At 46.0% G+C, this 16,960-nt stretch overlaps 1 protein-coding gene across 15 annotated transcripts in view; it reads right to left on the reverse strand.

Annotated features, from left to right (window-relative positions):
- Positions 1-16,960, reverse strand: part of NRXN3 (neurexin 3) — a 1,378,693-nt gene that overhangs the window by 1,318,859 nt on the left and 42,874 nt on the right. For all 15 annotated transcript variants that reach the window (XM_034768377.1, XM_034768393.1, XM_034768389.1 and 12 more), the window contains exon 2: positions 3,414-4,650. In XM_034768377.1, the coding sequence (XP_034624268.1) occupies positions 3,414-4,122 (709 nt within the window). In that variant the 5' untranslated portion in view covers positions 4,123-4,650. The remainder of the gene's footprint in view (positions 1-3,413; positions 4,651-16,960) is intronic.

The following is a 16,960-nucleotide window of genomic DNA, read 5'->3' on the forward strand; positions in this document are numbered from 1 at the left end:
TCAGCTTCAGTATTCCATGCCACCAGCACCCAGCAAGTTACATATTAATTGCTATTCAAAACATTCACACAGGGTTGCCAGGTTCAATGAATCAGTTGTATTGAAAAGTGTTATTTATTTTATTTTTGAATGCTCAGATTTTCTTAAGTATGCACACATCTTCACACCCAGTCATGAAAACTGCACACGCCAGTGACCAGTAGGGTACTCCACTGGTCATTTGCACATGCAGTTGCCACAATGTGTGTCATGCTGGTAATTGAGCACACACATTCGGCACCAAATGCCCACATGGCTTTCTGAACATCAAGGCCTGTGTTTTCACAGGATTTATAGTTCCATCATGTCACAGAATGTTACACTCTGTGCTGAGGTTCACTATAACTGGAACTGTGCTTTGCACTGAAACAATTTGCGATACTGTAAATGGAGCTTCACTCCATCACAGTTCACTAGCAGTAGGTTCCGCTGACTATTTTTATTTATTTATTTCTCTGGCCATATGATAAATGAGTGTGTTGTGGTTTTACCATCTGCAGACACAGGTATCAATCAATAGTCGCGTAATGGCCTGAAACCTGTCAAGAGAACTCGTTATTAAAAAGGTACATATTGCATTTAGCTATTAAAACAGAAGTTATTGATTGGATCCTATCAACTCCCAATGAATGAACTAACTGCATCGGCGACCAACTGAAAACACAGGCATGCAAATTAAAGGGTTGACAAATTGTGTAAGCAGGTTAAGGATCCACCGCTGCTGGTGTCCAGTCAAAAGGGAGTGTGTCTCCTTTAAAAATAAAGAGAGATCAGGAATAAATTATTCACGTTCAATAACACTTGTGCAAATATCCCAGGGCAGGATAAGGAAATAAACTAATGAGAAAACATTAGCTCCAGCAACAAAAAGTTCACTTTCTTGGGGTGGGAGAGGGAAACAATAACGAACAAACAAATCAAAAAAACTAGGTGGGTCAACAGTGGATTAAGCAGATAGGAAATTCTGGGCCCAATCCTGCAGTCCTTATCCCACTGATGTCAATGGAAGTTTTACCAGATTCAGGGTATAAAAAGAACTTTTTGTAGTAGGAAAAGATTTTCCAAGTCAAAGGAAAATCTTTGTACATTTCACTAGTTTCCCTGTTCCGTTTTCTTGGCAATTCTTTGTTTGCTTGTTTCACCTTACTAGAGCTTTGCATCTCCCTTTCTCCTCTTTCCCAGAACCTGCAGTGATGCCATAACGCTGACTGGGTGACACCTAGGGTGACCAGATGTTCTGATTTTTTAGGGACAGTCCCAATTTTTGGGTCTTTTTCTTATATAGGCTCCTAGTACCCCCCACCCCCTGTCCCGATTTTTCACACTTGCTGTCTGGTCACCCTAGTGACACCGAATGATAATGGGCTTAGAAGTCACACTTGCAGGATCACGGCTTTGCTGCAGGGTCAAGTGGAGGGAGAAGGCGGACAGGGAAGGAGAAAACAACACTGTTTATAAAAATAATTAAAACAAATTAAATGCACATGACATAATAGCAAACAGGGGAAATGAGACCAGCTAAAGAAATTGTTAAGGATATTTCTGAGGTTAGAGCTGAGGTGAAAGTTCCCTGAACAGTGCATCATACCTGAGGGATCAGACCATGGTTAACTATGGGTTAAAAATACATAAAATAGCACCCTAAGGCAAAATTTCTTTCCCTCCCCCCCATCATTAAGTAGACACTGGGAGGAAAATGATACATCACTACAGGAAACAAATGGCAGTGTGATGTGTGATTTCACACACAACAATAGCACTGTCTGCATTCACTGATGTCTGTGCTACACACATCCCTTGCCCATTAGAAGATGTATTTCCCATACCTCACCACAAGGAAATATGGAAATTGCATCACTCAAGCCTTGTCCAGAGCTGTCAGCGCTGCCCCATAGGTGGGCAGAAGCCCTGCTTGCTTACAGCATTTTTCAAGACATGCTGAAAGCCACAGACTGTTGATATCTAAAGTAGTTCCCTGTGGAGCCTAGATCCATTAGCTCAGGAAGTAGGAAGAGGTTTATTTCTCTAGGTTTCAGAGTCCAAGTGCAAGTGTGGATCCTGCCATCCTCTATCCTACAAACCTTCCATTTACTTCAGCAGGATTTGGGGATCTACAAAGGTTACAAGGAGCAGGCCCATATACTCAGCACGAACACTACATGACTGCTTAATCACACTGCACGACCCCAGCAGCCTCAGAACTTCTAAGGCCCAAGCTCAGCAAATTATTCTCTCTCATTCACAGGCCAATCCTGAGTGGTGTCAAGCACTCAAATCACAGCAGAAAAGTCAGGGGAAGTTTGGGATATTTAGCACCTCTCAGGATCACATGCTTGGTCTGGTGTATGTCCCCAACTACACTTCTACATTCCCTCCCATAGGATGATCTGGACCCAGGATCTAGGTGAAACTTCTTGAGGTTGGTGAAAGGAAAGCAGGATGTTTTTTGAACTCTAAAATCTATGGGAATTTCTGGCCAGCTTACAACCAAGACATCCCAAGTCTCCATCTTGGGATAAAGCTATTTCACAAAGATATTGCAGCAAGGTTTTGGATTTCTCACTGTCAACCTAAGGAGCTTTATCCAAGTCTCTTGCCTGATGGACACCTAAAACAGTGGGGCCCACTGGTGAGAGCCAATTACCACAGCATTTAAGAGAAGACCCAGAAACAAGTCCTGGTATTTATCCTGTGGTAAGTTTTAGTTGTTTGTCAGTACAGTTTTATTTTGAAAAAAAAAATCAAAACTAGTAGTTACACTCAATCATCATTTTTATTGCTTAGGCAACCCAGTCAGACCTTTCACACAGGCCCCAAAACGATCTGAGCAGGGGTTCTGGGAGCAACCAAAGTGACAATCTCAGCCATTACTGTGTGAGCAACAGAGGCAGAGCAGGGGCCTTCTCCAGACTACTATCAAGCTACCCCAAAGATGGCCTTATTTTTGTTAAGTCTTGTCGGTCAAGTATGGATTCCACAAAGCCCATAACCACGGTGATTCATGTTTGCTCCCCATTTTACCTGCCCCTCCTCGATTTATGGGAATGGGAGGGGGAATTCAAACAAACATTTGGGGTTTGACCCATCTCTCCTACAAACCCTTAGTGCTCATGAACTCATTGGCTTACCTTCTCCAGCCCCATTAACAAGTTAGTGGTGAGGATTCTCCCCACACTCCCAATGCTGTGTCATATCTGCAAAATTCCCTCTCTGCCATCATATGTAACCGCCCCCTTTGCTATTTGCTATGGGCGAGGAGGTGCTTGTGATTTGGAGGGGGACTCTATCTCATTTGAGATCCACTAATAGAGGCACCAGGCCTTTTGCAGCCATGCTAAATGAAAAATTAACCCATCAGGCAAGTGATCTCTTACCTTCCGAGCAGAATTTGCCAACATATCCAGTGGCAGAGCAGTCACAATGTGGCTCACCATCCAGAAGGAAACAAGTGCCGCCATTCTCGCAAGGGTTCTCTACACACAGCCCCTCCATGTCCAGATGGACTCCCTGGTTGCCCAGCAGCTGCGGTTCCGAGTTGCCATATTTCAGGTCCAGGATAAGTCCCTGAAATGGAGGCTCACTCAGGATGCCATCAAGGGTCAAGGCAGCAGGGCGGATGTCTGACGGAACGCCACCAACAAAGAGGTCACTGACGATGTTCATGTTCTGGCGCTGTGGACGCACTTCACCAGGCTTGGCTTCACCATCCAGCACCAGCACTGTCCGGAGGCGGTCGCGGCTGACCATGAGGAAGTGCCAATTGCTGTCATTGACCTGCTTTTCTGTGACAACCGTGGTCTCAGCACAGTCCACACTGAACCGGAGCTGGATGCGCCCATCAACCAAGGACAAGCAGAGGAAGTCGCAGACACCGCCATCATCAAAGTAGAGGAGCAGCCCAGCTGAGACGTTGGTCTTGAACTGAAAGCTCAGGTCGCTCCTGGTGCTGGCATCCCAGCGGAGGTAGCGGGCCCACTGGTTGGGGAGGCCCATGAACTCCAGGCCCAGGCAGAGGCCCAGTAAAGAGCCCAGCAGTAAGCTCACCTTCAGGGTGAAGCAGACAGAGTGGAGAGTGAAGCCCATTGTTGCAAAAACCTGCTCTTCCCTAGGAGAAATATAAAAGCCACAGCACTGGTGAGAAGGACCCCAGGAAAAATCACTGTAACTGATAAATTCCACAGGAGGAGAAGAAAAGCACAGAGGGAGCAAGCACACGTGATCAGCCAGGAGAATTCACCTCTCCAAGGAAAGATCTCAGCTATCCGTTACGATCCAGAGGCCTTTATCCCAGAAGGAGGGGGTGCGTGGCGAGAATTCTCCAGGTGATCCACTTTCTTGAAGGGCAGAAAACCCAAGGTGGTCTCGTTTTGGTGGAAAACACAAAAGTGACAGTTGTTGTGAGAAGAGAAAGCGAGTGCAGAGGTAAAGGCCAACTCTCAAATTCCAGATTCCTAGAAGCGATGACAACTGTGGCAGTGATGGCAGTGAGGTGGTGGTGAACTCAGAAAGGATATAATCATTGGGAGAGCAAAACCAAAGTCAGTCTTCAGGGTGCATTGATGGTGATCCAACCCATAACTCCCCGCTTGGCACTGAAAAAGCTTGCAGGACCTGTAAGGACAAAAGGGTGCGGGGGGGGGGGGAGAGAGAGAGAGAGAGACGGGGTCAGTCCCACAGATCACTAGAACTCAAGTGTAGTTGGTAACCTGAGATTTGTATGCATTTCCTGGAGCAATATTTCCTTATTTAGAGGGCAGGATTTCATGTATGTCCCTACCTGCAGTTATCCCCTCACCTCCCAAAGTAGTAGGGCTATTTACACCATCAAACCTCTCAGGGCCTGAGTGAGAAATGCAGATGCTCAAGTCATGATCAGGCCCTATCATAGCAAATAAATAATTCTAAGAAGTTCTGATGAACAATGAAAAACCTGCCACTCGCCTTGAGAAACACTGCCTCCGAGAAGTTTAAAGCCATCCCTCAGTAATAATAGTATACATATGGTATGCTAGGTAAACCCCCACACCAGGCCACTCACTAATGCTGTTTCCAGGAATCCCACAACATTCCCCTTCAACAGCATGCAACTTTTAAGCAAGTTTGGCTCCTCTACAAGTTCTAGCACACTGGCAGAGGGCAGTTTATTTCATCTTCACTGACCAGCAGACCCTAACAACTTTCCAAAGGGCCAAGTTCTTCCCTCCCTTCAAATCAAGGAGATCAAAGATTCTGTGAGTCAGATTCTGCTCTCAGTTATACTGGTGTAAAATTGGAGCAACTCCTATCACCCAGTGGAGTTGTTCTAGATGTTCAACAGTGTAACTAAGAGCAGAATCTAGCCCCACAAATAAAATGTAACATATAGGAATGTTGCCCAGGTGTAAAGAGGGCAGAATTAGGCATTAATTATTAGTCTGGTACACACAGAAACATATCACACTACTGTGCTCATCCACAATCCCTTGATAATTCTAAACTGAGGAGATTGCAACTCAGAGGGTTTTTACTGAGCTCTGACATGCTCCCCAGCTCTTGCAGGGTGCATTGCTGGAACTACACTGGGATTTTTTGGGAGGGGAGGAGCTAGGATGGAAGTGGTAACTCAAAACAGAACTTGTATCTGCAATCTCTGTTCCCAAAGCAGGTCAAATTCATTAACTCCACTGACAATGGATGGGTCTGTCCCAACAAGTTTATAGACTGGAATAGCTTTACAGCCTCTCTAGTAATTAAACAAAACATGCTTAGTGCAAAAACTAGAATTCCTTAGAACAGAAAGATCCAGCACAAGCCAAGGGAAGGCATTTTGCACAGATTTTCTGTTCCTCTGCCTCCTGTCATGACAGATAGAACAGCGTTGAGGAGGCTGGACAGAACAGACATCCAGTTATCGGTTTTCCATTCAGCATTAGAACTTGCTGCATATGTCCTGCATGTTACCAGTGCAGAGACTCAAACCAGGACCCTTAAAAACTAGGCCCAGCAGCTATACCAGGAACCTTTGCTTCTGGCTGACATGGTAGAAAGTGCACCATGCTGGTCTGTCTAGGCACTTATATGCCCCATCACTGTCGCATCCAAGCACTCCCAAATATTTAAATATAGAAATAATGGTCTCAATCTTGAAGGTTCTACAAAGAGCTTGCTACTCACTAAGAGCCAAATTCACTCCTAGGATGAAGTGGGAGCAACACCGATTGTCTTTAGCAAGACGGAGTTCCATCCATTTATACCAGTGTTGAATTCAATTCTTACTGGGGGAAGGTGGGTGACTGGGTCTGGAGTAGGAAGGTTATTTCAGATTAAAGGGAATTTGAACCTCGGGTGCGTTCTGTGTTTGAAAATACTGGCTAAAACAAAGGCTACTGTAAGAGCAGAGACTTGTTCATAGACACGGGCTGGGCATGAGCCTCTAGGGAAAGACTATCATGTCAAGTTCAGCAAAAGTACAAAGCTAGACTGGATGGCTCAGGGGACTGGCATGAGGCCTTTCCAAGGCTGTCAATCTGGCACCTTTAACCAGCACTGAAAACAGGTCACTTGAAACACAAAACGAATCAATTACAAGAGAACCTGTAAGCAACAGAGAAATGTGAGTTTTCAATGTCCCATGTAAGTCAGACCCATTCCCTGAAGCTGCCTGACTGTAGCTCGTTAGCTTAACTGCTATAAACGCAAATACAATCAAGTCAAAACCAGAGGGAAGATAATTCCTTTTAATTGTTAACAGCTTGGCTCAGGCTGAGGGAGGAGAGAAAGCAGGAGGCATTAAAAGAGGTGTAAAGAAAAAAGGACCCAAATGTTCAAATTGTTTCTCCTCCCGATAACCGAAACATTGGTTCAGTCATTTATTCGTGGGCCTTGCAAAGCAACTGCAGGCAGAGATACCTGGCTTGCATCTGTTTATCCTTCGTGCTCCCCAGTGGCTGCAATAAAATACTCCATGATTTATTGGGCCGGGGTCGGGGGGGGAGGGAGAAAGAGATGACCCAGGCCTGGAATTATTGATGAGACAGGATTAAGACTATAATAACGTGTGTAAATTAGCCAGCAAAGTGTTCCCAACAGCTAAAGGTTCCCTAGAACTTTTACCACTGCCACAGTAGAATTCTTTTCCCTGTTAAGATTTAAACAGTCTTTAAACAAACATGAGAGGGAGAGGTAGGCAAGCTCAGCATTGCAGCCAGCCCCACAGAGACCCCACGGTGGAACATCTCCCTCAGTAGCTTTAAATTCTCTTGGGCAAAGTAGGAGAAGAAGCACCCCTCTCTCTTTCTGACTAAAAATGAACTCCTTCAGAGCTAGTGAGAGGTGCTGAAGCAACAGCCCTTGAGGCCGACAGCGGGTAAGTATCCACAGAACAGGCACAGTACAGCCCACAGTAAAGCAAACTCCTCTCACATCCATCCTACTAATCTATCTCAATCCTAAACTGCAGGAACCCCCTCTTGGGGAAATTCAGTCCTCATGCCCATTCGATATTTGGCCCCTCCGCTGCAACAATGGGGATCATGAATAGTGGTGGTGACTTCTGTAATGTTAGCACCTGTCCATTAAGGAATGGGCTGAGACCCAGCAACTTGTTTCCCACAGGACACCAGACAATCAACAAAATGGAAACTAGTCAGAGGTAGTTGCACTGGGCTCAGACTGCTGACCAAGGCGAGGAATCCATGTACTTTCCCATAACCAATTCCCCTCAATCTATTTTCTAGCAAAGATAAGGTCATCTTTATTTAGGCAGAGGAAGGAGAGAAGATTGCGTCAGGCCATGACATATTACAGGTGTTATTTCTTGATATTTATGCGTTCTAACTCTGGTTTTGGGAAGACTGTCTACATCCAGACATAGGGCAGGCTGGGGCTGTGCAAGATTGCCCCTAGAACTCTGCCAATGCCCCTTAATCCTGACCTGCAGCATCCCCTGGTATTCCAGTCCTGGGCCCGATGCAGCTCTGCCAATGTAAACCACTCTCACTATAGAGCAATAGGGGTTGGGAGGAAATCCAGAATTACTGTCCCTTTTTGGCATTAGGAAGGATTTGAATTCAAGCCTTTAGAGATTAAAAGACTGACACTTAGACTTATGCCTAACAAACACTGATGGCATGAAACTCCACTCTTAACATGTGTGATGGGGTCTGCACTCCCCACACGGAACGAGGGCAATAATAAGGTAATACAGAGTGAGGGAGGTCCCACCCCTCAACATGTTCAGGGCATGCTCCCAGTAGAGGAATAGTTTAAAAGGACACTGGTAGAGCAGCAAAAGTGAGGAAGGAGCTGCAGTCTGTGCCAAGAAGCAAGGCTGGTGCTGGGAGCTGTGACAGGAGTGGGGCAACAGCTTTAAAGATGTTCTAGCAGCAGGGAATCCGGATTGCCCACATCTCTGGGAAGCTGAGAGCCCTACAAGAGGCTGCTTTGAACAGGATGTTAACAGACCAAGTGGAGTCTTCTGAAACAGTGACCACGCCCCAAACAGCAGAGCTCTGGTTTGATAGGAAGAGACCCAGGGAAAAGTGTAACTTGGGGATGGCTCAATTACTAGTCCAGACACTTTGACAAACTTTCTATGGCCCTGGGTTGGGACCCAGTGGAGTGGGTGGACCTGGGTCCCCCTACCTCGCACCCTGTTCCTCTGCTGTGGCAGAACTCGAAGGGGAGCAATATGAGCATTCAAGAGGGATTGCGGCCTGCCATGTACAACTTGGCTGGGGTCCCCTCTGTGCCTTGCCTGACCCCTAGGCCAGCTGGTCATCGGACAACCCCTTGTAAAAGAGAACTCTAGCAACAGCCTCACACAATACAGCTCCATTAGAATGATACTGCACTTCCTTTAGAATACTGTAGTATTTTTTTAAAACGTGTCTTCTCCAGGGACCTCAAACTTTTTCCCAGCATGAATCCCAGTGTGAGAGAGAGGTTGTGTGTTGGACACCTCCCCTCCCAGGCACAATCACATAGCAGCCCTGTACCAATTCCAGCAGTTGCTCACATGGCAAAGTAACATTTCAAAGGTTTTTCGAGTATTGGGAGCTTATTTTAACGCAATTTAGCAGCAAGAAATGAGATGGAGAGTCAGCCCCACGCGGCCGGCCAGCTCTTCACAGCCCACTAGCAAGCGCTCCACAGAGCACAGTTTGAGAATTGCTGCTCTGAAAGGATCCGCTGTCCAGCAGATCATCCCCACGTTACCCTGACACCTACCTGTGCTCCCTGTGCTTCAGACTTCAGTACAGTAAGGAGGAGACAAAGCATATAGTCTGCACTCTGAGCAGACGGCTCAGCATTACGCACACAGAAAACCCACTGCAGGAAACACACCTACTTGCACTATTCAAACTTCCCACTCACAGGAATGAAAGAGCTGCAGAAATCCCAAGGATGGAGAGGGGAGAACACTACAACACTGCTCTTGGGGAGGGGTCAGCATCAAGTGCTGCCTGGCCACTAGCCATCTTGCCAAGACTAAGGGGCAGCTTATTTATGCCAGAGGTGAGAGCCATTTGCTTAAAAGCCCTGGGAGGGGGGTCCGCCCTCGCTGTGGAGTGGCTCTCAAACGCTTATCTGTTCTATGCGGAGAGCGAGTGAGCGTGAGTGACAATATCTAATTGCCAACTAATTTCCATAATTACTGACTGGCACACTTTTTATGCCGGGTTAATATCTTTGCAAATGTCTCACAACGCAACTGCTAGGGAAACAGAGAGAGAAGCCGGGGCACAGAGCTGACATGCAAGTTATTTACCAAACTGCACAGAAAGGCTTTAACAGACTGGCTTGCTACTCTCCGTCTTTGCCGTCCCCCTTCTCTACCTCTTTCTTTGACTGCTAATTGCTTAGGGATGGATATTTAAGTGTAATTTTCAGCAATTTCACATGCAGAAGAAAGAGCAGCACTGGATGGAGCCAGGTCTATGCAGTCAGGAGCTGTGCTAGCTTCCCACACACAGCTAGCCTGTTATTCCAGTCCTGGGTATCTCACACAGCTTGGCCAATGCATCTCAATCCTAATCTGCAGCACCCATGGCTAGCCCAGGCCTAAATCTCCCTCAGCAGAAACTGCTAATCATACCATACACTGTAATGCAGAGCCAACATCATTCATGAGTGACCTGCCTGAGATTCACAAACTCCTGTCACTTCTGACCTCAGCCAACACCCCATCTTTACCAGTCAAAGAGAAAGTGCAATAGTTCATCCTCCTTCTCAGCTCCCAAAGGACCCAGTCCTGCTCCGACTAGAGCAAAAGGCAGTTATGTCACAAATTTTAACAGGAGTCAGCCCTAATTTGGGGTGCTATCAATCTGTGTCTCTGAAGTTAGCCCAGGACAGAGCAGTGGGATCATTACAGGCTTGTAGTATATGCTGTCTGATATAATTCTATGAAATCCAAAATCAATAATTGATATTAAAAGCTGGTGTTTGCTCGGGGCAGAGGTAGGAGAAGCTGATAGTATTTGTTTATCCTCTTTACATTTGTCTAATTCAATGCTGGGTATTGGGCTCTGTTTGGATCATGCCTTTTGCATGGCTCTTCACAGAGCTAGCTTCCTCTTAAACACAAATCCTCCTGGCTGGATCTATCTATACCCAACTGAGCTCTACCTAAAAGAATGGAAAGGAAAAAAAAGAAAGAAAAAGAAAAACCTTCAGATGAAAAATGCAAACATGAAAACTGAGTTGCTGCTGTCACTGGGAAAAAAAACAAAAACCACACACACTAGCCTCCTTGGTGAGGGCACAGAGTGAGATGTTTGCACAGAGATGACAGGAGAAAGAAAGAGAGACTGGAGAAAGTGGCTCAAGTGCATTTTATTCTTTCTCCTTCCAGGAGAATCTGCGTCTCAACCATAATCTCTGAACCCAGCACCACTCTCTTACTGGGCTGGAGAGGGCTGAGAGCTAGTTCAGGGGAGAGACTGAAGAACCCACTGCCCCTCTTGTTGACCTTACCATACAGAAGCCACGGGGCAATTCAACCCCTCAGGAATGGCAAACTCCCTTGCTCTGGCTGGTTTCTCCCATCCCGGATATGCTGCCTGGACTCTACATAGTGGCCGTGGAGTCGTTACATTATCAATAATGGCATCACCATGTGGTTTCCTTAAGAGATGAGGTTATATATAAGCACTCCATTCAGGTAGGGCCAAAGCCTCAGTTCACAAGTGCCCTGTTAAACAAGACTGGGCTTCTTTTGTTCCCCTCCTCTCTAGCAGGTCAGGATTTACACACACACGCTCACTGTCAGCCTCAGCCACCAATTAAAGTTTGCCAGTTTCCAGGTACAGTGGGGAGGCAATTTGTGATCAGGAAGGTTAAGACCCATCTGTACCAGCCTCCCTGTTCCCCTCTTCTTGCTACAGAAGGAAGGATAGGGCCAGAGTGTCCCTTTCTTATCAAACCAGCCCTGGATCTCACTTGAGGAGATGTTACCTCATCTGTACGGGTTTACACACTATGTGAAATGGGTAACTATGCACAGGGGACATGAGCACACACAGACTCATTTCATGTCAGACACAGAGTCAAAATGCCACCTGTGGCCTCAGATGGGGTCTGAGCAATCTGACAACATGCTCAGTTCAACTGCAAGTACAAGGCCACGACAGCACAGACTTCAAAACCAGCGGGCTGGGAAGCCATCTGGCTGCTGGAAGAGTTAATATTTTATAATGAAGATAATCACCCTTCAAGGCTCTTGCCTCCTGGGACTATTAAATAGATTCAATTCAGAACCAGAGCTCTTCAGATCTAGTATGGGGGATGGAGGGGTGGAAAAGAGTCGGGGGGAGCCACGCATCTCTCCTTCCCCCACCCCCTCCCAAATAACCTGTATAGTCCAAGAGGGTGACCTTTAGCCAGCTTACCTAGCTCTAGCTCAGCGTGGATACAATTTACAGACCATTTCTGTTCTCCAGCTTTCTTAACACAAAGAAGAAAAATCAAAACCCAGGCAAAAGGAAAGAAGAAAGACAGAGAAAATAACCCTGCAGAGCAATCATGCCTGGGGCTGCTCTGATGGCTCTTTCTGTTCCCTTCTAGGACACAGAAATGACTCCCAGTGTGTTAATTACTCCCATTACCACAAACTCTCCCCTGACAAGAACTAGCTTGGAGGAGGGCTTGGCAGTGGCTGAACAGTTAGTGCTCTGTGCTGCCACGCAGGAAAACCCAGGCTCCCTTAGCTGCAAGCTGCTGACAACAAGGACTGTGAATGCTGCAAAACCAGACAGCGTGGCTTAGGGTGACCTACGTCCCGTTTTGGCCAGGACAGTCCTTTTTTTAAGCCCTCTCCCGGCCGTCCCGACATTTTGGTAAAAGGGGCATTTGTCCCATTTGCTCTTGCCAACTTTAGCAAATGGAACAAATGACCACTTTTGTCAAAAAAGTGGGGCATGGTGCAGAGGAAAGTGTGGTGGGGGGAAAGTGTGAGCAGCAATACCACATGCAAGGGGGAAGAGGCAAGGCTCAGGTGGGGGGCAGGCAGGGCTCGAGCGAGCAGTGATACCAGCCCCAGCCTCGCAGGGGGGCAGACAGGGCTCAAGCAAGCAGTGATACCAGCCCCAGCCTCGCATGGGGGGCAGACAGGGCTCAAGCGAGCAGCAATGCCAGCCCTGGGCAGGGAGGAAGACTTGGATGAGCGGGGGGGCTCTGGCAAGCGGCTTGGGGCAGCCCCACAAAGGGGTAGGAGTGGCAGGGACTCAGGCTAGCCTCACATGGTGTTCCATTTTTCCTTTGTGAAATATGGTCACCCTACTTGGCTGCTTCGGGGAAGGGGTGAGGCAGCACAGTCCAGCAGAAAGGAAGAGGGAATCCTGATCCCTGTATCCTGTTTTCAGCTCTGCTGGTGACTCAACTCTGTGAACCTAGATATGTCACTTCCCCTCTCCATATCTCAGTTTAGCCATCTTTAAAATGGGGACAATGATACGAGCTTAGAGATCCACAGATGAAAAACCCTTTAATATCATCATTTATTGCAGTGGTTTTCAACCAAGGGTATGTGTACCACAGGGAGTACGCAGAGGTCTTCCAAGGGGTACATCAACTCATCTAGATACTTGCCTAGTTTTACAACAGGCTACATAAAAAGCACTAGCAAAGTCAGTACAAACTAAAATTTCATACAGACAATGACTTGTTTATACTGCTCTATGTATTATACACTTAAATGTAAGTACAATATTTATATTCCAATTGATTTATTTTATAATTATGTGGTAAAAATGAGACAGTAAGCAAAGTTTCAGTAATAGTGTGCGGTGACACTTCTGTATTTTTATGTCTGATGTTGTAAGCAAATAGTTTTTAAATGAGGTGAAACTTGGGGGTACAAAAGACAAATCAGACTATGATGGCCATATAAAGCAGGGACTGAGTGCATCTCTTTGGTAAAAGGATGTTAATGAGCCCTGGGGACCCGCACAAGGAGAGTAGGAGCTGGGTAGCACCCTCCCAATCTCCCAAAATGCCAGCTGCTCATTTGGGGTCACACCATGCAGTCTGGGCCCCACTGGCTCAAAGGAAAGCAAGTAGAGTCTGCTTACCAAGGAAATAAAGGGTCATTTGACACCAGAAGCTCAGCAATGGTTTTTTCCATTATGTAACTTCTAGCCATCTCTCCATATTTTTTAACGTAACTTGATAATCTCATGCTATATTTGTACTAAGCTTCCCATAAACACAACAAGAATGTGCAAACCTAGCAAATGGCGATAAGCCGGCTGTGGCCCAGGAACCTTCAGTTTAGCTCCTAAGCACCTTAAATAGCACACACTGCATTTGAGTAGTGACTGGGTACGAATCTCAGGGCATCCAATTAAACTGTGGAACAGAGGTGGACGAGGTAATACTCATGCAGACCTGGCTTCCTCCTGCCCCTCCAATTACTGATGCCCCCAAACAGGAGAGGACAGAAGTTTGGCTTGTTGGGAATAGTATTTACACCTTACACGCAGAGCATCCAAGCCTAGCTGGGACTGACAATTGCATCCCATTCCCTCCTGTGAGGTCTGTATCCTTATGTTCACTATTTTTTCAAGACTATAATAAATTTAGTACAAAATATGCCTTGTGAGCAGGGCTGGCACAACCCATTAGGCGACCTAGGCGGTCGCCTAGGGCACTGCGATTTGGGGGGTGGCAACCGCGGCGGTATTTCCGCGGCGGGACCTTCCGCCGCCTTTGTGGGGGAGGCGGCATTTCGGGGCAGGACCTTCCGCCGCCTCGGGCGGCAGAAAAGCTGGCAGCGCTCCTGCTTGTGAGGTATCACCTGAAAGCTCATAAACCGCTGATTATTATCCTAGTAAAATATGGGTGGCAACATTTTATGTAAAGTTATAAGATTCTCTTGTATTACATATTACAAGTTTAGAAAAACAGGCACAAACCAGTTCCTTAGAGACCAAGGCAAACTGACACTTCAGCCAGATGCCAACAAAATCAAGAGGACTATCACCTAATTGAGCAGCCATTCTTTAGCAGGAAGAAGGGTGTGCGCAAAAATCTGCATCTTGACAAAGAAACAGGTGGGAGTTCCCCTACACTCAGACTGTCTGTCTACTGAACCCCAGCTGGAGATGGTTCTTGTGCAACAGCAGCTGGAGATGACTTTTGCACAAGAGAGGGGGCTATAAGTGGAGGAGGAAAATGCCCCAAAAGTACTCTTCCTCCACTTCTCTCTGCTTATGGCCTCAACACCACCTGAAGGATTAGGAACTTAACACTGAATTGGGGGTGGGGTCCTGGCCAAAAAGGATTCCAGCCAGCAAGACTGCAAAAGCATGTGGTGAGACAAACCTTTGCTTTGAATTCATTTAGCATGTTAAATTAGATGCTAGTTGCAGTTTTACCTTATATTTCTTTGTAACCAATTCTGACTTTTATGGCTTATAACTTGTTTTATTGTTTTATCTAAACAAGTGTGTTTGGCTGAAATGATTGGGAACCTCCATTTGCAATAACAGGGTTTGTGCATATCATTTTCTATGAATAAAATGATATGCACATGAGCTTTTATGAGCTTGTATTGTCCAGAAGGAAAGAGCCGGGCAGTACAAGATGCACATTTCTGGGGACAAGTCTGGGACTAAGAATTTGCTGGTATCTCTCTGCAATATAATGTGTGGGTGGCTGGCCAGTGCACCCCTCTAGTACAGCTAGGAGTAATTTACATGATAGAGGCTGTGTGTGAACAGACCAGGAGTGGCTGTTCTCACAGAGAAGCAGTGTAAAAGGCACGGTAGCTGGAGAATTCAGGGGACACAGCTGCTCAACAGTCCAGGCTGTACCCTGGGGAATGTCACACCTCCATTTAAAAAGACTTTGAATGCTCACTCCCCCCTTCCCTTTTTGTGGATCTTCAGTGGCTACACAATCAGGATGCCCATGCTATGACACAAGTGAGGAGGCATTTCCACCATGGCCTGTGCTTACAGCATTGCACACTGACCTATGACCCAGCAAGTGTGCCGTGATAACTATCTAGGTTGCCTGGTGGCTGGCTATATAGGCATAGCAACCTGCTGTTCTAGACCAACAATGGCCATATAAAGCAGGGACTGAGTGCATCTCTTTGGTAAAAGGATGTTAATGAGCCCTGGGGACCCGCACAAGGAAGAAGAAATATGATATGTATAAAGTGTCTCTTTTAAAAGACAGTATGTTGAATGAAACAAATTTTAGCTTAAGAGCTATGGGACCCCAACAGCTAAGAAAACAGGGCTTACTTTTACCCCAGATGCATTTTATTGGACTGCAAACCATTTCTGTGCCTCTCGTTTTTTATCATCCTATAATTTCTTTCCACTTAGTCATCTCTTTCCCTTAGAGACTCACTGCTGAGAAATATAGGAGCAAAATTCAGGTTTTGTAAAGTATGAGATTTTAAAACCCCTAATATGCAGAGAAAGATTGTCATTAATTTATTTTATTTCAATAAAAACAGCTGCTAGTGGGGTAATTAAATTTCCCCTGGCAGGGGAGATATGGCAAATCAACAAGTATGTGAAGGGTACGAATACCAAGGAAGTAGAGGAAGTGTTTAGGGTGCCACAAAGGGGTTGGGAGTCTAAATAAAAGTAATCGTTCCTGAGAGACCCATTCTGGCAGCAAGGTGTTAAAATGTAGAGGAGTCTCCCAGGGGAAGGGGTGCAAACCCTGTGGCTTGATATACTTAACACTAAACCTGGACAAAAGTACTCATAAAATGTGTAATAGGGAATAACTGTACACTAGCCGGGAGATGACGTGCGTGGAACTCCACAGCGGTAAGTCTTCTGTCCCTAGTTTCTATGACTCACTGTTGGAAACCCAAATGCAACAGCTTTGTGCTAGGGCAATGGATTCAGAAAATAAAACCAGCTGATCAGGTTCAGCTTCCAGATGAGCTCAATGAAACAAACAAACAAACAGCACCACTGGTGAAAAAATCAGTAGGATTTTTTAAATTTCAATCTTAATAATTGAGGGTTGTAATGCGACACAGGAAGACATTTCCCCCTGACTTAAACATTACTTGTTACGTGTTAATGTATTAATGGTGCTCGGATATATTTAGAAATACCTGAGACAGATTTTATCTTGACAGTGCCCCTTTAAAAGTCAGATGATCTTTTAAAGCATTTTCAGCCCTGGGACACAGTGCGGTGCCCTGGAAGACGATTGACATTCTGAATGACTGGGCTGTGAATTCAAAATCCCAACTCAGCCAGCTCAAACCAGGAGCCAAACTTGCATGTTTTAAATGGGGTGGCGGGGAGACGAGAGAGAGAGAGTGTGTTAGATTTACTGCAGCTACATAGAGAAATATCCTCTCAGTGTAAAAATTTCAGATGCAACAGTAACCCATTGAACATCTGGGTACAGGTTCTGTCCAGGTGTAGGTGGTACATAATATCCTTAATGCTTTGGCACGCCA

Source organism: Trachemys scripta, chromosome 4, assembly GCF_013100865.1.
Source record: "Trachemys scripta elegans isolate TJP31775 chromosome 4, CAS_Tse_1.0, whole genome shotgun sequence".
Taxonomy (NCBI): domain Eukaryota; kingdom Metazoa; phylum Chordata; order Testudines; family Emydidae; genus Trachemys; species Trachemys scripta.